This window comes from Rhipicephalus microplus, chromosome 8 (assembly GCF_043290135.1).
Source record: "Rhipicephalus microplus isolate Deutch F79 chromosome 8, USDA_Rmic, whole genome shotgun sequence".
NCBI classification, from domain to species: Eukaryota; Metazoa; Arthropoda; class Arachnida; order Ixodida; family Ixodidae; genus Rhipicephalus; species Rhipicephalus microplus.
In genome coordinates this window covers 44,516,950-44,541,646 of record NC_134707.1, presented here as the reverse complement: position 1 = coordinate 44,541,646, position 24,697 = coordinate 44,516,950, and the positions used below count along the sequence as shown (strand labels likewise).

Genomic DNA, 24,697 nt, shown 5'->3' with positions numbered 1-24,697 from the left:
TCGACTTATCAAATAAGTACATAGAGTGTTCCAAGATAACGATGTGATATGATAATCAAATTGGAAACTCTTACAGTGCACATATCTACATTTGGCCATTGATCAAGTGTGTAGCAATATTAAGGTATTTAAAAGCCGGTAGCTCAGTTGAAAGGCAGCATGCAATTTTTCGCTGCACATTCGTAGTAACGAAAGAGCCAGTTCAAATATTGGTATGGAAGGCATCGTGCGTGAAAATATGTGCCTATCCAATTGGTATCCTACAATTCACAAATTAGCTAGAAGTAGGAAACAGTTCGTGAAAAAGTGTTTGGTTATTACCTAGTGTTCATGTACAAACATCATCCAACATCAATGATACTTCATCAGCGATTGTGATTTTGTGTTTTACTACACTTCTAATTACTCCCTGACAATAATTATGTCATTGCTATGGTTATCATATGACTGTAATTGTTATTACTGTAAATATTGATAATTTATTATTGAATCGAATCTATTGATATGATCAGAGTTGGTTTCAAACTTTTTTTGTTGCTTCACCTGCCCCAGTGAGGTGAGTCTCGAGTCCCGAAGCTTAAGTCTTCATTTTGCCTTATCGCGCGGGCGATAAAGGTCTATGTCTAATGCCGAAATAACTTGTAGATCTATCTTTATATATCATGTGCTGTCATCTCATCTTACCCACTTGGTGTTAGTCATCCTAAACTATGTACGGCGTAAACACAAAAAGGCATGGGGGTGGGAAATCGAAGTCAGGGTGACAAAAAGGAAAGGGATGATTAGAAAGGACGAAGTACAACATAGGTATGTATAGCGTTATGCAGGCACAATCAGGTGTACCACACCTGTGTGCAGCGAGGAGTCGGGAAAGGGAAGTGAGCATGATCGGGATTGTATATTGTCAAGCATGGCATGGCCTTAGAACCGCCTTATGGTAGGGACATATATAACATAGCTTGGAAGGGCGAAATGAGCATCGGCTGCATGCACAATCCACAAGCCAAGGCCGCTTATGATGATAGCAGATGTTAATGGAGGGATGGGAGGTTACCTAATCTTATTCGTGTAAGATCCTCGATTCATTTTGTGAATAGGGTAGTGATTTCGTTATGTTTATTTTACTAACGTAATTCCATGACGGAAACACATCACCAAAGTCTTGCAGTACCACAGCATAAAACACTTCCGTGTTAAAACCTCATCTGCACCAAAATTTAATGACGTTCGCTCTCCGTCGAACACCACCAGGACGAGGCATGGCAACGATGGTAATACATTTTTCGACAAGCTGTAAAAAAAGAGTAATGACCAATTAGGCCCAACAAATACGAAATAAATTTGCTGCATTCTATCAACAAGTATGCAACCAAACAGATTCATGTAGGCTTTCTTTGAAAGTATTTTATGTGAGTGAGATCAAAACGATACATAAAGTATTTATGAGAACAGTGTGTTGTTTCCGTCAGGTTAGATCTAAATTCCATATGTTAAAAAATACCTCAGTGTTTGCTTAAGCCCACAAAAAAAGATTGTAATGTTAGCAAATGAAAAACGTCAGTAAAGGTACAAAGAATATTTTTCTGCACCCTTTGATTCTTCCTAATGAATTTAAATGAAAGCATAGACACAAACTTTGCGCTTAGAAGGTATTCTTTGCCAGGCAATGGCCAAATTGTAAAAGATACGCAGTGCTTTGTCGCGGCGCCTAGCGTCATGGATAAAGGTCGTGTTGAGACGGAAGACGCAATGTACACCAGTAACCCAAAAAGTATACGGACCGCTGAAATCGCCCTCGTGACCATCTGGAAGCGACAGTTGCTTTTATGAAATTTGCTTCTTGAGCTTTTACTTTCTGTATATTTGCCTAATATTTCAAAATATTTAGTGGTACACTCCCGCCAACAGTCATAGAATCACTTACCCATCATCCCGAGAAACACACACATAACTTAGCGCTCAATACCGACTGTTTATTTTGCCGAAAGGACATTTTTATAAACAGTAAAAAAACACATTAAGACAATGATGAGCGAAAAGTGCGCACGTGGAAAGTATCAACAAGTGATGTATGTCGCGCCACCAACACACCACATAAGAAAAAAAAATTTCAGAGGAAAATATACAATACGTAGATAAACCAGCCAGAAGCTCTAACTCCCTGCCCTGAGGAAAGATATTTTTGTTGATGTAACGCCAAACTTGACTCACCAACACATTTTTTTTTCAATAAAATAAGCTTCCAATAGCTTACGTGCAGATGACTTCAAGGTTCTTCCGAGAACTTGCGTCTTTGTACACATATCCTGGTTCACACCCACATGCGGTGATATGTGCTGCGATATCCGCGTACTTATTCTAGTATTTCTTAACCTGATGTTAGTGGAAGCCGACAAGGAAGGCACTTTTGTTGTTCTGCCTAAGGTTTGCCACGGTGTCGCCTTAGCAAAGTTGGAAACAGTTGCCTTTTTTTGCATGTGTTTCAGCACAGCGCAGTTTGATAAACTCTTCGGTCCTTAGAATTACTTATGTAATCCTTTTTAGTTAAAAGGCACACATGCAGAATATTGACGTGTTGTTGTGGTGCCTCGGATATGCGCAATAATCAGTTTTACTTCACAATCTCACAAGTATGAACACTAAGACTTGAGCAAGATTGGTGGGCGCTGCGGATGGGGTCCGCCGTTTGGAGTACCGTTTAGGGCGGACAAACAGACAAATGACAGGCAGAAAGAAAGACTGACAGACAGACCAAAAGTTTTGCGTCGAAGGTCTCCAAGAAAGACTATTGTCTTTAACTATCGTCTTTAAAAAGAAGAGAAACGGGCGGCGCGGACTATGCGCTGCGCCCGCTTTGCTGGCCTTCAACCCGCGAGCGGCAGCGGTGAATCGGCAGGTCATCGGCGACGGTAAAGAAGTCGAAAGAAGAAATCCTTTTGATTACGTGTTCAAACATCGCAGCGTCCATCCGTCACTACGTAAAACGATCTATACAATGAGAATCCGCTTATCGCTGTTAACGAAAATCTCTCATCTGTTAAAAAAAGTCTTGTGCGCTTTAAATCGAAATTTGCCGCGTTCTGATGAGAAGTAGGTCTACCTACGCTAGTTAGAACCAAAGCAAGTAGCATAGGCAATAACTTGATTGTGTTTTTTTTCTTCATCCTTTTCAGAAGCATTGTTAGTCAAAGCCATTAATAGCGGGTGAACGTTAGCAAATTTGTTTTTGAGAACTAAAAAAAAAACGTTTTATGTCAGTGATACTTTCCGCAACGAAAGGTCTGCTGATATCGGTGATTTTCGTTCTGACTAACCAGAAAATTGCCTTTGCTTTTTCGGTTGATTTAGAAGGCTTGTTCTGTTCTGTTTCTTACTATTACGTCTTGACTGCGGTGCGAAAGTGTGTAGTAGGTAATGACGACTTTCCTTTTATTAACAACTAGAACCCGTTCGTTGAGAGCTTTTTAGTGATTCTAGACTATTATCTCATTGTAATGTTTATTACTTTTGTCAACAAGCCCTATCTGCCACGACACAGTTTTCGTTGTCACCCAGTTCTGTGTTATATTTTTTTAGCTGACGTAGATTGGACTTTGGATAGCTTTTCTACTGTAGAGAAGGTTTTGAAGCTATTTAAATATGCTGATGTTTCCTGAACTTTTTAGACAAACGGGCGCCCTGTACACGCCCGGATTAAAATTTAGATTTTCAAGAGAATGGTTTAACTTCCGTAAGTGAAGTTTGGCATTCTTATTGTGTTGCTCTGTTTAGTGGGTTTAAAGAATATGAAGATGTACTTAGCTTCCCTACATAGGTACCCCAAGAGACCAGTCTACAGTTTTTAGATCTCCGGCTACAGTGGAACCATGAAGACCTTTGCCAATATTACAATCCTCGTGTGAAAAAGAAGCTCTCTCCACATCATTTTGCCAACTCTAAGATTGTTGAAAGAGGAGTTGCTTCACTTTGCCAAGACTCTGCGTTCACAAAGTCGTCTCCACACCACGTGCGTGCTAGGTGTTATGATCAGATGAGCCGAGTGACGGCAGTAGGCTTACCTTCGCCAGTCATCAACACAATCAGCGAGACTCTTATGCAGAAAATGATACGAAGAACACAAAGATATGGAGCTGTTTTGGATCTATTGGATTCCAAGCCTCAAGCAATGCCACAATTGCATAAGCTCTCCTATAACCTTAAGAAGGTTGCTCCTATAAATGATGTGGCTTTAGTTTTTCGTTGCCAGAAATGCTAGCCAAGTTGCGTCCACACATTTGGAACAGCAAGAGGCGTGTAGTCCTGAAGAAACATGAACGAGCCTTCGTTAAACTTTCCATAGGAGTTGTATACCACACTCGATTGCCCTGCGGAAACGTGTTCATAGGGTTAACCGTGAGATGCCTAAATGATCGGCTCAGGGAGCACGCGCGAAACGTCAAGAAAAACCAGGATATGTACACGCATTTTGTGGCACTTACTGCTGCACGTTGGCGGCAGTCACGATATACAAACACTGAGGTTTGCGGAAGTAGCTCGAAATCATCCTCAAGTCTGCTGTGGGAAGCATATTATATTTAAAAAATAACAATAAATGTGTTGTCGAGCCATTCTTCGTGTTACATCAAGAATAAATATCTTCTCTCTAGGAAAGGATTTAGTGCTTCTGGCTGTTTTATCTGCTTTTTGCAGTTCCTTTTCTAAATATTTATATTTCTTACCTTTTTGGGTGTTGGTGCTACATGCATCGCTTGTTGATTGTTTTACACATGCGCAACCTTCGTTCATCATTGCCTTTGTGAGTTTGTTTTCGTACCTTTTATAGGAGGGTCCTTTTGGTGCAATAAACAGTTGGTAGTTATCGATGAGTGTCGTATGTACTTCTCGGGCAGAACAATGTGTGATTGTATGAGCGTTTGCGAGAGTCAAAGTTGCGCTACTTATCTTATAATATGGTGAATAACCTACTAACCTAACAACAGGTTTCATTGAGGTGCATTTTCTTGTCTGTCCTTCTATCCTTTTTTCACTGCATGTCCTATCTCTGTGCATTTTTTTTATTTTCGTCTGCTTGTTTTTTTATTTTCTTTTTGTACGCGATGTCTCCCGCGGCAGAGTTATCGCATCCCAAACGTGAAAAATAGGCCCAAAGTTTAAGCAAATGATGCTGATGTTGACATAAAAGACTGACTGCGTGCCGGTTAATGATGGCGATAGCTTTTGTACGCAATTTACAGACTCAGTTCTTCGAGCTGGCACAGCTCAGCTAATCGAAATATACCTTTATATTTACAGTATTACCCTTCTCACGAACCACCAGGGGCTATCTTCCCACATTTGAATTCTACTTTTTGAAGTACAATGCAAGTGTAGTACATTTAAATTCTAATATTTTATATCGCAAGTTGGATAAAACCTGAATAAATTGGATAGAATTTAGTCTTTCTTGCCCAACCTGTATCTCATCTCATAAAAAGGTTTATTAGGCTACATCTTTTTGTTCTTGATGACAAGTGGAATAACAATGATAGTTAAGATTGAGGCACTTCTTGTTATAAGTTGTTGCGTAACATATGGATTACAATGATAGATATTTCAGCCAGATTTTTTCTGCAGCCGAAGCTTTAAGGTGCATAACATTTTTACGCCCTCTTTTGGTGTAACAATTAGGTACGTTGTTTGCTCCAGATTGTGAAGTGAATGAACATAGTTATAGTTGTTTAGAACGAAGCTGTTTCTAAAACCGTAATTCATTAGTACCACGTAGTACCCAAGTCACATATAAGAAAAAGTAGAATAATGAAATTGCCATGTAGGGTAATATGCGAGAAATTCACTATTGTGAAGGCATATCGGCTATACCAAATGCATCAATATATAATGGGCTCTGACCGACTTTCTACAGAATATTATAAGAAAATGAGACGTATACACGTGTGCGCACAAAATAGAAACATTAGGTAAATTCTTTAAAGAAAATAACTTTGTTCAAATCGATGGGGTCGGGGTTTTGAAACGACAGCTTTTTTGAAAAAAATATTAGGGATTCCTCAAGTAAATCGCATTAAAGGCTGTTTTGAACACCTTGTAGGACTAAATAATGCCCATTCTTGGACATCCCATCCAAAATGTATGTGCCTACCAGGTGGTCCATTAACATACGAATTGTGTTCACGTGCAAACCCATTAGAGCATCTTGTAGTCTGGTCAACAGAAAATTCACCAAGGCTTAGTTGGTTAGTGCACAGATGTTAAGTAGCGTACCTAATAATAATAATAATAATAATAATAATAATAATAATAATAATAATAATAATAATAATAATAATAATAATAATAACACTGATGATGATGACGATATCATTGGTTTTGTGTCACAAAACCATGCTATCACTCTGGCAAACGCCATAGTGGAGGGCTGCGAAAATTTCGACCATGCGATGTTATTTAGCATGCAGTGACAACGCACAGTGCATGAACCGCACTTGGAAAACTTCGGGACACTTTACTATGTGTAAATGAAGTAGTATTAGAATAAAGTGCCTATGACCACAAGAAAGCAATATTTATAAAACTTCAAACTCATTGTTTGCAGGCGCTGTGTGTTAATACCAATATAGTTAGACGTATTAGTGAACTTTGGAGCCTCCAAAAGGTGTATGTGTGTTCTTGATCGTAAGAGAAACAAATATAACAATTGAACTAATAAATTGAAGGGATCCTATACTTCTAAACACAAATATAGTGAATATCTAGGGAATGGAGAAGGTTCCCTTTCCACGGAGCTTATATTGAAGTAAAAAAAATGAATGTCAATGTTTTATAACGTACCTCATGTCCACGGAAGACAATGAATCCAAGGTTGAACATTAAGTCTTGAAGAATCTGCAGATAAAAAATAGACTTCCATTAAATATACCAATTTAACGTGCATTCTGTAAAGGCTGTATAGCAGAGCAACCAGCCTCAGCTATTGTGGATACACCTGTAAAAGTGATCAAAAAAAAACGCAACTTTGACGTAAGCATCACGGTTTTCTCGTTTTAGTCGCACCCAAGCATTTTCTAGCTTAATAGCGCATGTTACTTAATTGAAGCAATATTTTTATTATACAAATTCTTTCGACCTTTACAAAGCTATCAGTTCGTAATCTTTGTCGAAGTTGATCGGCTACTGTTTTCGAACAAATAACCCGTCAACCGCCTATTAAAACTACCCCGACTGCCCCTTGTTTCAAGTACACATGATGGCACATGTTTTTACATTAGTGGACAAGCTGTAGTTATCATAGTGGATGGAAGGTAGTGACTCCGTGAACTTCATTGTATGCACACTTAATCTAGCTTGAGCAGTCAGCCCATAACCTTTGCCGAAACCGGTACCAGTCTGACTGCCAATATCTGACTACGCTAAACCTGTGTGGAAAGTGTGCAGCAGTTTATAGCAACACTTACAAGGTATAACCGTATTCTGCCGAGCACGTGACCTTCTAGCCGTGCGCATCTATTGACAGATATCTGCTAGAAGACACAGACCCCGAATACCTGATGCACTTACTTTCATTAGAGTACGCCGAATTCAAGGCCATGCAGGGAACCCTCACAGTAGGTTCATTCTTTTGTAATACAGATCTTTCAAAAATTTCTATTCTTAATCAAACTCTCGACTAATTCCAGCCCACAATCTTTGCACTATGACACACGCGCTCTCTTATCCTAACGAGTGTCTGTTACCTATTCATTCACCTTGCTTGAGTGGAACAAGTCCTGCTTCGAGGACTTCAGACTGAAATGACCTTTATACTGGGTGTAATGTAAACATGGAACTGGTGATATTTACCGCGAGGTAGTGCGTGTTCATATTGCTCTGTTCATAAATGCATGACATGTTGTAGGAACGCACGGGGAAATAAAGTCAGAGTGTACCCGTGAGCTCCTACAATCGAGCGTGTGCTACAGTGGCATGGCCTGTTATGGCCGCTGGATGCATCATAGCAGACTCTGCAAGACGCTGCTTTCCTTTGCAAACAAAACTGGCCGGAGAGGGCACATTTAGTACTTATGTAAGCATGAATTGTTGAGCTTTAGTAGCGAGTCTATACCACGATAAAAGCTGTTAAGGCGGCTTGCAGCTTTCTTTCGATCCCGGATCATCGTAGTGAGCTAGGCGCCAAGGCAATTGAGGAATGGCTTCTTACCAGCTGGAAGCAGAATACATCATTGAACACTCCGCCATCGTGCCTTCTTGAGCATGCATCATTGCAACTAAATGCAGACTGCAACTAAATGAATGACATGCATGTTTCGCAGAATGCAACTAAATGAATGACTGAATGCAACTAAATGAATGAAATGCATGCAATCCGCTAAGTTATGCTCCTTACAGCGTCGCTGTCACATCTGTGCCAGTCACACCATAGTTGACTGAGAAAGCGCTAATATGACGTGCAGGTTTTTCCCCTTGCTTCTGAACTTTTGTGCACTGTTGACAATACCAAACGACTACGGAACAAAAATTACCGTATTGACTACCTCAGTCGTTTCTTGAGAATAATTAACCCCTCTAAAAATACACTAATTCAGAACGATTTACACAACGGTACAGGCATGGCCAAGCTCTTTCATCTTCTTTGTCAGCCGTCGTACACAACAGCTGAGCAAGATTGCAGCGGAACTGTCAACCACGCCAAAAACTTCATAATTTTTTATAATAAGGTTACTGCCACAACAGAAGTTTAGTAGATTTAAGATTGTGTCTTTTACTAATCCAAGCAGCACCCAAAGTGGAGATCACCGAAATCAAACTTGATGGCTCTTAGACTCCAAAATCGCCCTTCGCATGCCGGTAGGCACTTTCTGAGGCCTGCGTTCACGCCTCTGTTTGGAAAAAACAATTGCACGTTTGCGGCACCAGATGTCGCTTGGTCCACTCGTGTCGTGACGTTTTGGCCACCAAAAATCATGGCGCGTGCCGTGCGTGTGCCTCCTGGAGGCCGGCGCGCATGCACAGACTACATGCCCGGAAAAGGTCCATTGACGTGGCATCTTGGGATTTATATATCCTGAAATGACTCAAGGCGCAGTTGCGAGTGTAAAGGCGTTTACTTTGTCACTCTTTTCACAGGGCTACGCAGTGACAGTGACGTGAATGCTTTGCTCTTCTAGCATCGTTATGGTCGTCATTTATCATCATCGTAATTTCTAAGCGACCGCACCGCGCCCTTCGCGCTACCACATGTCGAGCGCGTGGGACAAGACACAGAATGAATTCACGCGTTCGGCATGGGGTGCGTGTGAGCGCATTGAGATTGGTTGGTTGGTTGCGAAACTTTATTGAGGTCCTGCAAGGCGCGCGTCAGCGCGCAGCGGGCGACTCCCACGTCGGGACCGTTAGGCCAAGCCTATCGGCCGCTCCGCGGGCCTGCTGGACGGCCCAAAGTTGGTCGGCCAGGAGGGAGCTGCGTAGGGCCGCCTCCCACCTGACCGATGTAGTGTTGGGGTTAGTGTACATTGCCTTGCACTCCCAGAGCAGCGCATTGAGATGGCTGAGAAAAATTGATGATAATGATTGACAATGATGATGACGCTACACTCTGCCCTCTCTCACGTGATTTTTCTCCTCGCAGTCAGATCACTCCTCAGCCCACTTGATTCTCATTTGCACTCTATCCTGCATCACATGCCTACGAGGAGCTTCCCACGCTAACCTCTATCGTACTACTTTCCTCGCTGCCCGTAGCCTCCTTTGAGCGACTGCATGTCTCCACATATAACTCGCGTCCCTGCTCCTTGACTGAAATTCCTTCGTGGACATCACGCCGTCTTCTTATTCATCTTAGTTTCAGAGGCAGCTTGGGTCACACTGTCATTCAAGAATTCTGCTTTGCCGCGCGCCATCGCACTTTTAAACAGTCTTCCCGATGAGATTGTTACATTAAGAGACCCTGTAAAATATTGGGAGCATTTGCAAGTTTTTTGTTCCCCTTGTTTTTGTAAAAAAATGTTTTCACCACAGTGTATAAGAGCACTTGTTCTTTTTTCATCAATTGTAAATTTTTTACTTAGTTTTTTTTATTGCAGTTTCTTTTTATGCTTTATTTATGGTGAATTTTGTGTAATTACCCTCTACACAATGCCCTTTGGAGCCATAGGGTATTATGAACGAATGAATAAATAAATAAATAAATAAATGATATAGAATTCAAATGTCGGATTGTAGGAGGTAAGGCGAAGAAAAGGGGGAGGTGGAGTATAGCCTACAATAGCGGAAGCTAGTTGAGAAGGGATCGAAGTTTCAAGACGTACAGCTGGTATATCGGAGAGGAGGTTTCTTAAGTGCTTTTCCGCGCAAATGGTCACCGATGTTTCCACCCATTTGCATTTCATCGCCGAATCTCCAAGTCTTACTGTACATTTCTTTCTAATACGTTCGGTCTGTTAAAGCCAACATTTATTTCAGAGTTACGAAGATTGGCTGTAAGGCATAAGCTACAAGCCTTACCTATTATAATAACAATACCAATAATAATATCGTAGCAATAACCTTCGCACCTAGAGAGTGGTGGTGAAGGAAAGGAGAAAAAAAGAGACTAGTCACTTCACCAATTCTTACCCCCCCCCCCCATTCATCATGCAGATGTAGTGGTTGCGACAGATTACAAAAGAACAAAAGAAGTGACATTGTATACAAGTTATGAAATACCTGCTATCTTAGACACCTCTGCGGTTAAAAATATGCATCGATATTCCCAGAAATTGCCAGGGGCTAGTCTAGTACGTGTAAATTTGAAGCGCTCGAGCTTTCTAAAATTGCGGTATAACACGAAGATTTGCTACTCTCGCATTATTCGTTTTGTTATTGCAGTATGATACGACATGACAGATATCTAGGGGAGCCATAGGCACCCATATCCAGTCGTTGGCTCCGCCCGCGATGGGACTGGAAGTCAAAGTTCTGGGCCCTCTGGATGGCTTGTGGTTGAGCGTCAAGACTGCTGAACTTCAGAGATGCATCCAATTACTTTTTCGTGATGGGTGGCAAAACATTAAGGGCAGTGATGAAGAAAGAACTGAACAGAGCATGGGATCGAATAAACGAGGATCACGGCAGCATAACTATTTTTTATTTACATTAGCACCAGGGGTACAATGATCTAAGAGGACATGAGATTGAATAGATTGGCACAGGGCTTGAGTAGCTTGCTTTTCCTAAGTACGGTTCGACAAAAGGTACACCGCGAATACTGCTCAGTTGTTTTGGTTTCGTCAGTCGGTTAGTTTATTTTGGCTTTTTACTAATGGTGACAATCAGGATTCTCCTGCGAAGGAAACCGTCGTGGTTATCGTGTTGCTTTGTACAAATTGTAAATATATGCGGAAGCCTTTGCCTTTTGTGCACCAGAATGTACAGCTTCTCAACCGGTCTTCTGTATAAACCAAGCAGAAGAGAGAGCGTGCGTTTTGCACTTTATCTGTCATTCAGCATGTCACAACCTCTATGGCGTTCGAGAAAGCCTTCCTATCACGACTTCCTACGATGCCGAAAAAGTCGCTTGCAGACTCAACAAATACTTTTATCTGCCAACAACCGATGCAAGTGACGTCTCATTTATCTGTTCCACTGAGAGTAATTAAAGTTGGCGCATCAATCACGGTCCCACTTTTAGCTTAGCGTTTTGTTAAACAATCGACACAGTTACACAATCGACACATGCTATTGTTCAACAATCGACACAGTTCGTTTTTTTGCCCCCTGGTCATCTCTACCACAACGTCATCTTCATTCATGTGACTTTCTAGCCGTTGACCTGGTGTGCGACGTCGTGAATTACGATGCCCTCAACAGTGTCTTTTCCGCTTCTGTACGCTCCCCAAAGCGGCTGGCATTCGTATATGACCGAATGATCCAGCTCAAAACACCGCAAAGGCTCTCGAAAAGTAGTTGGAGAAGTTAGACGGTAGAGACGTTGTGAAACGCACAATAATCGGGATCGCTATGTTACAATTCGAGTTGTTCAGAAACCCGTGGAACTTCAGTTTGCAGATGTTGCGGCTGCCCCTCGAAGCTAACGACTTCGCACAGCACATTGGGATAGGTTTCACTAGCGTAACATTGGCCTTCATCATTTCAAAGGAAGGTGCTGCTTATTTAAAAAGAAAAAAAAGGGATGCGAAAATTGAATTTTTCGGGGACTTACCTTTGTCCTCGCTTGCGTTACCAAAAACGTGAAGGGTACACCTGCACTAGTTCGCGGTTTGCGATTTAGGTAGGCGAATTGTGCAACTGCTCGAGTCGCTGGTCTATCCGGATTTCGGTCTTCTGTCCACCCACCAGCTTCTAAGCTTTCTTCACAAAAGCTCACGAGCAATACAAAGAGCAGCACTGAAACATGACTCGCAGCCATATCCTCCTTCGTGAAGCCTGCGATTTCATAAAGTAATTATTCTATATAGATTCGTGTGTTTTATATATCTTCTAATACTTGCCGAGTAATGATACCAGTACCAAGACTGTTTGATTCCTGCATAATTATAGTTTCTTCATTTTGCGCAAAAGTGATTCTGGAGCCTCCTACACTACTACAGGTATGACGTGTCACAAGGAGGCCGAGAACATACGTGTAATATGTACTGTGGAAGATATCACACTTCATGCAATTAGCTGCAGTGATTTTCTCAAGCTGAAAAAAATTGCGAAATTGGGAGCTTTTGTTTTTTTATTAACCAGTCAGTGACAACAAAAACGTTATAATCGTCCCATTTTGTTTTGTGAATTAGCTCCACCTAAATCAAGGGCCCCAATCACGCTGCCCTCAAAAGCTTTGCTGGTAGTCGGCCAAGATGACTGTATTCACCTAATTCGTTTTGTGACCAGCGGCATGTCACGTGACCAATACTAGTGACAAATCGCGAGAATGGCCTTCACAAAATAGTTAATGTGGGTGTTTCATCTTTCTTGGCAGCTGAAGTCTTGGGGCGCATGAAGCCAGTGTCTTCAGAGAGTCAGCAGTTATTTTGTAATTCGCCAATCACGAGATTTTCTGGCAGAGGTAAATAAATAAAGAGTCTTTTATCGCCTAATAAAGACGATAGAATTTCTTGCGATACTTGAACGCAGAAATTTCGGTCAGTCGGCCTGTCTGTCCGTCACACGATTCTGCTGCTCATTAAATGTTTACGCACTTGCTCAATGCCCAGCCATCCGGAGGTGGTGACTGCGTTCATACTTTTGAACATTTTCAAATAAAAAGAGATATTACAGATATCTGAGGGGCACCACAAACGTATAAGTAGTGGCATTTTTTTGCTATAAAATACATAGGTGCATAACTATAAAGACCATAGTGTTTCTTACATACGCGCAAAATCTGACAACAATACACAAAAAGGCTCTCTGCCAACGATATGGCACTGCCACCTGGCAGTGGTCCTGCGTTCTGTGCAAGTTCTTGTTTCCCCATGGCACTGCAAGATGGTGTCCATACCTCAAGCAGTGCAACCCATTTGCTTTGCATAAACTAAAAACGTCCTGCCTACAAGTCTCTCGCATGATTAGTCGGGTGGCTAACCGACGACGAGGAATGAAAGAACACAACATAATGGGACTCATTCAGGCATTTTTTATCAGCCACATAACCTATAGCTTTCCTTACCTGAGGGTCTTGAAAGCAGACGAACACAAAATATAGAGAGTCAGACGTGTTACTCTCAAGAAGGCTGTTAACCTTCCCCCGTGACCCTCAAAAAATCTCTGCTTCAAATTGGGCTCTCCAATACCGTATCAGAACTATTCAATGCACACCACACGAATGAATTACGCGCCTCGCCATCGCTAAAACGGGAAGGAAAATACTATCGGAATTGTAATTGAAGCCCCCATTGAGAGAAGGGGAAAACAACGTATCACCAATGAATAGAGGCCGGGCTTCATCATCAAACCACTTCCACGCAACATGCATCCTCCGTTCGACAAACATAGACATCGGGCACGGAAAAAAGTTCACGACAACTACTCAGACACTGAGGGCGTCTTCTTTGTCATAGCAGCTGGACCAGTGAACGGCAAATATACAGCAAGCGTCATTCATTGTGGAGAACAGGTTGATTGTATATCAGCCCAGGACACACATACAACTAGTATGGAACAAGCAGAAATGGCCCTCGCCCTACGAAGCCCTAGGTCCACTTTTGTTCTAACAGATTCAAAAGCAGCCTACAGAAATTTTTGTCACGAGTACATTGGCCCTATTGCGCATCGACTTCTTACACAACTTTCGTCCTCATGCTCAGAGAGAGATTGGAAACAGTTGATATGGATACCCGGCCACTGAGAAGTTGGAGGCAATGAGCTCGCTCATGCCTCGGCCCGAGAATTACTCTTCCGGACCTCCGACCAATGCATATCGCACCCACCCTTGGCTGTGCGTATGGACCTGTTTCTAACATACACAGATATTCTAGAACATCAAAAACTCAAAAGATGGAAACTTCCGGCCCCGGGGCCAAAGCTCAGTAAAGAATCTCAGGTGTGGCCTCGCCTGCAGACCTTGTTTTACCCCGACCCATAGATACTGTCCAAGATAGATCCCGGCACATACACACCACAGTGCAGGTTCTGCGTCACTAAAACAGCTACCCTGTACCACATGGTATGATAATTTCCTCACAATCCACCTTTACAACCCAGAGAACAGCACAACACTGTAGGGTGGGAGGGCCTCTTGGGTCTAGCTCGGATCCGAAGACCCAAGAGGCCCTCGTGAGACGAGCGAGGACAGCGGCCCGTGCTAATGGGATCCCGGACAAAGGAGCCCACTCACTGACACTCCTTCCTCGGCCACAAATAAATGTTTTATTCTCTCTCTCATCCTCTATTTTATCAATGCAAGGCAGATGCAGCTGGTTCAACATCGATTAGCGTTTGTGTGATCCAAGTCGAAACAAAAATGACCACCTTATGGGCAGAAAGCTAACATCTTTTGATAACATTTGCAGCGAAGAATGGAGCTACGTGGCCCGCTCTTGTGTTCGTTAAGGCTTTCTTTTTACTGGCGGCGCAGATTTGACTGGTATGTAGCAATTTTTTCATGAAGCACCCCAAGGGGCCATTTATGAACTGAAACAAACGCACAGCGGAAAAGCTTCCTGTTTTGTAAAAGGCAATCGGATTTCAGCCATTCTGAAGGTCGACAGCGGTTGATTTTTTGGAAGAATTACATAAAAACCATAAAGAAAATCACCTGCATTAGAAATAAACGAAAGGCTTTCCTTCAGCCAGGAACGTTTACCGACATTCTTTTTTCCTGCCCCCCTCCCCCGGCCCAAACATTTCCACTATACCCGTTCTTGAGGGTCTAAGCTTTGTGACTGCTGTTAACTGATAATTTGAGCTCCAGATATCTGTTCCCCATATTGTCATTACCCATATATTTCTTTCTGTGCGTCGTAAGCAACAAGAAAATGCTATACCGAGTCAGCTTTGATTAGCGTAACGAAACAAGTTTTGTAAACCAAGAGCGAAATAGTTTTTTTATGGCGACATTACTCTGGCGCAATGCTACGTAATAACATAATAGAACATGAAGGTAGCTGACCAGTGCGAGTCTTGACCCAGCTGTCACGTAATAACTAACCCAAGATCTTTGTTTGTTTTCGTTTGTTTGTTTGTTTGTTTGTTTGTAGCCAACAATTCATGGCTTATAATCACTCTGGGTGTTTGGCCAAGAGAACATATAGTCTCATATGGACAATAACTGCACTATTGCTTACATGCTGTCTTCATTCTCCCCAAGCCCTATTCCAACACCTTCACCTTTTTGTTTACTATACTGCTCGCGTAAAACCTCTTCTTCCTTATCTTCTACTTTCTCCTTTTGTTGGTAATCATTTGGCATCATCAGCAACAACAGCAGCGAGTCACTAGGAACATATGCGTGTTTGATTGCACATACGTTGATTACGCTAAATAATAGTCATCTACATAGAAGCAGTTCTTTTTTATGTTCAGTGATACACAACTCAAAATCAAGGAGAGCATGAAGCGGCAACAAAATAGCCGAAACAGTACTCCAAACACTGTAATATGGAAGTAGTTGTGGGAACTCGCCGAGAATGCGCACTATTTTTTGCGTAGTCTATTTTTTGTTCAGCTTGAGTTGTGTTACGTCAATATCTAACGTAGAAACATCCTCTATTCTTGCAATCTTTTACTTAATTTGAAACAATATGTGCGTAGATATCTCAGCATGATTGCAATCTGCATTATAATATTATTTGTTGGTACGGAAGCTGCTCACACGGAGATTTTAAACCTAAAGAGGAAAATTCATAGCCCCTATAGGCGCAAAAATTTCAAGTCAGGTGGATAATTATGAGAAGATGGTAAGGGTGACGGTAAGAAAAAACGTCATGAGTGGCAGACACGTATTAATCGTAAAAAAGGAAGCTTAGAACATATACTTAAGATATACAAAAGATATATTCAATAGCAAATGGTATAAACAGGTTGGGGACGTTATTTTCTACCTCTACAAAACACTGAATTTTTCGCAGAAAATTGGTGCTTACGTGGTAGCAATGTGAGTGCGCAGAAGAATTTTTAAGCACTTATTTAAATAGCAAACATAGCACAGTATACTATCAACATTCCTGGCTTTCAGTCTATTTTGATTGGCGCGTCATCACTTTTATATTTCAATCGGAACGCTGTCGTTTGAGGAATTCGCTATTGCCACCACCATTACTGATTGTGTCATGACGTGTTGGCAGAACGTTTCTCGTTCGAAGGAGCCCGAACATAATTCTTTCCACTTCGATGAAATTGAAAATATTGGAATGTTGTTCCTTGATGATGCCTTTACTCGATTGTCTGCTATCGGGCACATATGTCTGTCGTTACCAGCCTCAAGGGCGTATTATGATAAAAGAAGCTTCACCGCAAAGTAATATGGTTACAATTAGTGCAATACTGACTGTGTATTTCACGCCTGGAGAAAGTAAAGTGCAATGTTCGATGAGTACGTGCAGAAGTTTATGTGGTAAGATGTGGGAGTGTGCTGGTTGGTGTTCTTTGTCTTGAACAGCTGAAGCGTAAAAAAGGTAATACATGTCCTAGTTGTTCTCTTACTCCGTTGTTATCTTTTTTTGCGCTTCAGCTGTTCAAAATTTATGTGGTAAGTTGGCACAATGTATGAAAAGATTGCAGTGAAAAAAAAAACGAACGATAAGGATTGTTCTCCCGTTTTTCGTCACAATGACCGGACACAAACGCATATCTAAGCTCTATTTTGAAACTCTTTATTCCAAAGGCATTTTACCTCTGGAATGTCGCGAGAATTTGGAATGTAGAGCTTCAGAACGCAGATCTTCAATATGCACGGTCAAAGAAGAACAATCTTTGCGGAAGGGCTATTTCCAAATATACACAATTTAAATAATGTTGATCAGTATTTATGTATATATCAGTCTAAACCAAGTAGTATTACAGCCGGTCTCTTTTTTCTAAAATTTATATGTCACATGCCTGGCGTAATACGAGTCATAAAGAGAAGGAAACAAAGTTTACTATTCATCTCTGTGAGGTTAGAGAAAAATATTTCTTAAGCCACAATACACAAGTTATTACTACAAGTAAATGTACTAGTACTTGCATCACGTGCTGGCACTTCATTTGGTTGTTGCCACAGCGATGTATGCTCTACTGTGTTGACTACATGAAGGCAACAAAAATAGTATCGTGCTAGTGAATTCAAACCTTTTGAAATTTCTAGTTTATAATTAACCCAAGGTGGTCGAAATTTGCGGAGTCCTCCACAATGGCGTCTCTCATATTCATATGGTAGTTTCGGGACAATAAACCACTCAAAACAATCAATCAATTTATAGTTATGTCTGTCTAGAATAAGAGATAGTTTAATAACTCGCTCAGCAACTATTATTATTTATTCGCCATTTGATCTCTAAATCAATTTTTCACATTGGTTTTAGTTTGTTTGAGTATCCTGCCACCCGGTTCTTTTCCTATCTCTCTTTTTGGGTGAGCGCCATCAATCTGAGGTCATCATCATCATCATCAGGTCCTGGAATTCTGGACACATATACAACTAGCGCCATCTGCTGGTTTCACTGTTAAACGGCAGCGTAATTCAATGAGAGACGACTTTAAACATTCATTGCAGCCGAACGCTTTAGTATATGCTGAATTCACTCTGTATATATAATGTGGTTGTAATTATCTTTTAAAGAGAGAAAGTTTGGTTTATTTTCAAGAAATTTCTGCGTTCAAGAGCGACGTTTATGAGCTATGAGAGACTCATTGAGGAGAATATCAAAACATTTTATAAAAACATTTATCCTTCGTCGCCTTAAATCACTGAAGTCACAAAACGTTGATGAATGTGTCTTTGTACCTGGGAACTTCTGATCTGCTTGTCGTTTACTCGAGATGAACGGGATCTGCATCTGCTCCTAAAATTTGCACTTTTTATAAACACGAACAACCGCTGCCGTTAATGATTACCACTGCGATATTGGCAACAACGCTGTTTTTGTTACAACTTACGACCGGAAGAAAAAAAAAACAACTCAGTTGACTGAGGAGAAGGTAGACTTTATCGGTGGCTACTGCCAAGTTTATTACCCCTTTCTTGCTCCTTCCAAAAAGAAATATCAATTCAGGCTTTATTACGGTTCTATGCTCATTCAATAGGTACGCCCACACAATTGATTGTGATGTTTTTTGTGTAACGCACAGCACAGTCATGCCAGCGCACCGCTGTTGCTTTGTCGTTGGGAACAACTACATAACGGCTTGGCGAAAACGAATGCAGTGCGCCAGAAAGATTATGCCATCATATTGGTTCAGTAAGCATATGAATCGACGAGTCTGTGTTCTCGCATAAGAGCCAGTGAAGTGCCGGCGAATGCGGCTGGTGGCTGTGGGTGACTGGAGGCATACATTTGGTGGAAGTTCTGGATGGCACAAATGGCACACGTCGAAAACGCCGATATTTCACACGCCGCATGACCGCTATGCTGGCATTTCAGTAAAACCAGTCACGCTTACTATCCCTCGTATAACTATGGGATAAAAGCACGAAGTTTCTCCTTCAACGCGTCAGGGCCGTAGCGAGATAGACAAGCAAAGGATACTGCAGATTACCAGACTGCAACTCAAGAAATTTTTGGTACTCGTCTCGCCTGCTGGGTTAGAACACTGCCAGTCACCTATGCGTAGACCGTACGCTGACACGACGCGGGCCTAAAAACACTACAAGAAGACAAGGCATTGTTGTGGTATTCAAACAATAATAATGTCGAGAATAGGATAATGATCCAGACATCGTTTACACGTGCCGCCAATTGCACATAAATTTGATACCGAAACTTCCCCGGAAAATTCAGGATAGGACAAAGAAATAGAAGCGGGTGAAGCCAACATGGCCATCATGTGACGCAGTTACCTCATTCTAACGCGAGACGACCCACATGTTTTCGTTGACGTCATTTCAGTTGTTTACCAGAGTTAGACCACTGTACAAGAGAATATTATTATTTTTCCCATTTGCATTGACATATCAGCGATGCCTTATTGGTGTTGGGGAACGCAATAATACCAAAGTAGAAAAACTGTCAGTGTTAAAATGTCGAACTGATCATATGCTAGACTTTACAAATGAGTACGTAGGGTCTTCCGAAATAACGATGCCCTGTGATATTACTCATAATATTGTTACGAGGCAGTGGGCATGGCTCCACCGTCGTAGACGTGGATTTGGCGTCTACGACAGTGAAGATGAAGAAGCGATGAAGAAGAAGCGGATTTGGCGCGCGAGATCCTAGCAGCCCTGGGGTGTCACACCTACCTGTAAATATTGAAAATATACTCGTTTCTCTCTTTCGTGTATTTGTAATCCCCGTAAAAAATTGGTGGAGGTGCTGGGTATCGAAGCGCCATACAACGGAGCTCCGCAGTGGTCATCAAATTGGAGTTTCCGTGATGGAACACGTGACTGATCCCACAGCCACCTCTCCAACAGCCTCGGCGACGCCTGCACCATCCACGGCAACGCCTACACCAGCCCCACCCCTACCCACTTACGTGGTGACGCGTCTTAAACATCCAGGAACGTTCTGTGGTATGGACGAAGTTGATGTTGACGACTAGATAGCTGACTACGAACGTACCAGTGCGGTCAACCAGCATGACCCGACTCTCTTGCTGGCCAACGTGCTGTTTTACCTGAAAGGCACGGCCAAGGTCTGGTACGAGAACCATGAGGAGGAGATCGGCAGTTAGGATACATTCAAGGAGAAGCTTCGCGACTTATTTGGGAAGCCCATCGGTCGAAAGGCGGAGTGGTCTATACGTGCTCAGACGTCCACAGAGTCGTATATCTTGTATATACAGGACGTGCTGGCTCTATGTCGTAAAGTGGACAACGACATGTCGGAGTCTGATAAGGTTGGCTACGTCCTGAAGGGGATAGTGGACGATGCGTTCAACCTGCTAATGTGCCAGAACTGCGCGACCGTCGAGAAAATTATTCAGGAATGCCGGTGTTTTGAACAAGCCAAAAGCGGGCGTATTTCAGGATCATTCACTCGACTACAAAACACCGCTGCGACATCCTCCTGCGAAGATGGACTGACCTCTCATTGGTAGTCTTCACCGCCATCTGAAGTTTCGCGAATCATCCGGCGGGAAATCGAAGCAATTACACCTGCTCTTCCCACCAACGGCCACGTCGATTCGCAAGTACTTCAGGTTTGCTTGGTACAGTCGATTGTGCAGGAAGAGATCAGCAATTTGGGCTTCGATATCTGCGCTGTTGCTCAGTCTCGACCAATTGGCTTCCGTTCAAGGACACCACCTCGCCCCAGGTCACCGCCCTAGGAACGGTCTTTTCCATGCTCTCACCATCCGGCCGCATGGCGAACGGCGGATGATGGACCGATCTGCTTTAACTGACGCCGCATAGGGCACGTCACACGGTATTACCAGAACCATTGGTCTTCGTCCCCAACAGAGTATAAAACAGCTCGCAGCACCGGCAGCTACCGCCTTTTCAAGCCTCCTGCACCGATCACCGACAGCTACCGCCACCTTCCACCCTTCGATGCCCCTGATACGCAGCACAGCCGCTCACCGTCGCCTCCACGTCATCAGTCTCGTTCGCCGCCTGGACGTCGCCCGTCGCCCCCTTCTCCTCTACGACAACGCCCAATCTCCCCGCTCAGTTCTCATCAGGGAAACTAAGCGGTGCAGCTCTTAGAAGTGAAGCTGCATCCTAGATACCAACCTCAAATCCTCTCCTTGTACTGCCGACACGAACAAATTTGAACGACGTAGACGTTGATGGCCTGACTGTTTCTGCACTTATTGATACCGGGGTGCATATTTCTGTGATGAGTACCCGAGTTCATCGCCGCCTGAAGAAAGTTCTCACACCCCAGGGCTACTAGGATCTCCCGCGCCAAATCCGCTTCTTGTTCATCGATGCATCTACGACGGCGGAGCCATGCCCACTGCCTCGTAACACTTTTAGGCAAAAAGAAGGATGGTAGTTGGAGATTTTGCGGTGACTACTGTGCTTTGAACAAAATAACACGCAAAGACGCATATCCGCTGCCACGAATCGAAGACGCCCTTAACTGCTATTATGGTGCGCGATACTTGACATCTATAGATCTGCATTCGGGCTATTAAGAAACTTCTGTCGACAACTTAGACCGCAAAAAAACTGCCTTCGTCACACCGAACGGCCTTTGTCAGTTCAAGGTTATGCCTTTCGGGCTGTGCTACGCCCCGGCAACGTTCGAACGCATGATGGACTCTCTCGTCCGTGGCTATAAATGGTCCATCTGCCTTTGCTACCTTGACGATGTGGCAGTTTTTTCCCCAACACTTGAAAGCCACCTTACTCGTTTGTCGACCATTCTAGCGGTTTTTTGTCGAGCGGACTCCAGCTGAACTGAAAAAAGTGCAATTTCGGCCGACGAGAAATTACGGTCCTTGGTCATCGTGTAAGTGCTGCTGGCGTCCAACCGGACCCTTGACAACATTAGCGCTGTCAATTACTTTCCTCTGCCTTCTACGACCAAAGATGTTTGTTGTTTTGTGCGCTTATGCTCGTACTTCCGACGTTTTATACGCAATTTCGCTACAATTGCACGACCACTCACTGATCTTCTCATAAAGAATGCGCCCTTCTTGTGGGGTCAAGACCAAGCAGCTGCGTTTAGCACGCTGATCCAGCTGCTCACTTCACTACTAATAGTGGCTCACTTCAACCCGTGCGCAACGACTGAAGTTCGCACAGACGCCAGTGCTCACGGCATCGGTGCCGTCCTCACTCAACACTGGGGGGGGGGGGGGGGCAAACGCGTGTTATTGCGTATCCAAGCTGCCTTCTCTCCACATCTGAGCAAAACTATTCAATAAGGGAGCGCGAGTGTCTTGCGTTGGTCTTGGCTGTAGCAAAATTTCGCCCCTACTTGTATAGCCGGGAGTTTTAAGTTATTACGGACCACCGCACTCTGTGTTGGTTGTCATCGCTCAAGGACCCGAATGGTCGCCTAGGTCGCTCGGCTCTACGTCTCCAGAAGTATAACTTCGACGTAATTTATAAGTCTGGCAGGTTACACCAAGATGCCAATTGTCTCTCGCGTTATCTGGTGGACCCTGCTAGCCTCGCTGTCCATGACAGTGATTCTTGTGTGTTCACCATATCCGATTTGAGCGACATCGGCACAGAGCAGCGCTAAGACGCAACCCTCAAGACGGTCATTGAGCGAGTATCTTCAGGATATTCCGAGACTTCGCTCCGTCAATACGTTTTCCGCAACAAAATTCTGTACCAACGCCACATGAAGCCTGAAGGCCCGGAATTTTTGTTAGTTATTCCCCGATCCCTGCGTGCCACCATTCTTTAACATCTGCATGATGCTCCGACGGCAGGACACCTTAGTTTTTCACGCACATATCACCGCGTGCGGCAACGGTTCTTTTAGCCTGGCCTGTATAAATTTGTGCGCCGCAGTGTCGCTGCTTGCGAGTGCTGTCAGCGTCCAAACGCCCTGGTCTCCGTACGGTTGGCCTGCTCCAACCTATCGGCATTCCCCCGTAACCATTCTTCCGCGTTGACCTCGACTTGCTCAGACATTTCACGACGTTCATGTCAGGCATTAAATGAATCGCTGTCGCAACAGAGTATGAGCTGTAACTCGTGCCTTGCCAAGTAGCTGCGCTACAGACGTCGCAGACTTTCTACTGAATGATGTCATTCCGTGGCAAGGGGCTCCACGCCAGCTTCTGACAGATCGCGGCCACTGCTTCCTCGCAAAATTTATCGACGAAATCACCCGTAGCTGCTCTACAGAACACCACCTTAGCACTGCCTACCATCCCCAGACCAACGGTCTCACAGAGCGCCTCAACCGAACTCTTACAGACATGTTGTCCATGTACATATCTGCTGATCACCGTGACTGGGACGCAATGCTCTCCTACGTTACGTTTGCGTACAATTCATCAAGGCATGACATCACCAGCTATTCTCTGTTCTTTCTTCTGTACGGCCGTAACCCTGCGTTGCCATTCGACACACTCCTTCTTTCTGATACTACCAAACCACCGGTGTATGCTCAGGACGTTGCTTCTCGAGCCCGCGTTGCTCGCCAAATCGCGCACACTAGGCTCACTGCTTCCCAGGCCTCACAAAATGTCCGATACGATGACTGGCACCGTGACGTTGACTACCCTGCTGACTCTCTCGTCCTACTTTGGACGCCGCATTGGCGTGAAGGCTTGTGCGATAAGCTCCTTCCACAATAAACCGGGCCCTACAAAGTTCTCCGCAAGGTCACCGATGTCGACTACCTCATCACTCCCGTTGAACTACACTCATCTTCTGCCACACCCCCTACTGATGTTGTTCATGTGTCACGACTAAAACGCTACTACACTGCCATTCCTTATTGAATTAGCCGCGCTGTGACGGTGCTTCGTCCGCCGGGGGTGATGTTACAAAGCAGTGGGCATGGCTCCGCCGTCGTAGACGCATCAATGAAGAAGAAGCGGATTTGGCACGCGAGATCCTAGTAGCCGTGGGGTGTCACAATTACCTGTAAATATTGAAAATGCAGTCGTTTCTCTCTTGCGTGTATTTGTAATTCCCGTAACAATATAAACTCTTCCACAGCAAAGATCTAGAATTGGTCATTTAAAGCAGTCTGTAGTAGCATTGAAGTATTTATAACTGGTAGCTCAGTCGAAAGGCAACATGCAATTTTTCGCTGCACATCCGTACTAACGAAAAAAACCTCATACAAATTTGGTATGGAAAGCATCGAGTATAAAAACATGTGCTAATCTAATTTGTATGTTACGGTTGAAAAAGTAGCCAGACATAGAAAAGAGCTCGTGAAAAAAATGTTTGTAATTGCATAGAAACGTTACCAAGTGTTCGTCTATCTAGATCACAAATACTTCATCAGTGATTGTGATTTTGTGTTTTGCTACACTTCTAATTACTCACATTGGTTATGTCATTGTTTTGGTTATGGTATGAATGGAATTGTTATTACTGTAATTATTGATGATGTACTACTGCGTCAATGTGTCCAAAGTTGATTTGTGTTTTTTTTCATTGCTTGGTCTGCCCATAGCTTCGTGACTGGCGAGACCCCAGTGACGAAGCTAA

The 24,697-nt window shown here is 43.3% G+C and overlaps 1 protein-coding gene across 1 annotated transcript; it reads right to left on the bottom strand.

Annotated features, from left to right (window-relative positions):
• Window positions 1-1,104: 1,104 nt before the first annotated feature.
• LOC142768490 (uncharacterized) lies at window positions 1,105-12,414 on the bottom strand. The gene is made up of 3 exons (XM_075870478.1): window positions 12,194-12,414; window positions 6,829-6,882; window positions 1,105-1,291 (listed from the first exon to the last, which is right to left on the bottom strand). The coding sequence occupies exons 1-3, from the start codon at window positions 12,398-12,400 to the stop codon at window positions 1,202-1,204; spliced, it is 351 nt and encodes a 116-aa protein (XP_075726593.1). The 5' UTR covers window positions 12,401-12,414; the 3' UTR covers window positions 1,105-1,201.
• Window positions 12,415-24,697: the final 12,283 nt, after the last annotated feature.

Excerpts from the sequence above, each read along its gene's own strand:
- LOC142768490 (XM_075870478.1), bottom strand. The coding sequence starts at position 12,400 with ATGGCTGCGAGTCATGTTTCAGTGCTGCTCTTTGTATTGCTCGTGAGC. Across the intron at positions 6,883-12,193 it reads TAACGCAAGCGAGGACAAAG|ATTCTTCAAGACTTAATGTT; the intron begins GTAAGTCCCCGA and ends TTTTATCTGCAG. Across the intron at positions 1,292-6,828 it reads TTGTCTTCCGTGGACATGAG|CTTGTCGAAAAATGTATTAC; the intron begins GTACGTTATAAA and ends CTTTTTTTACAG.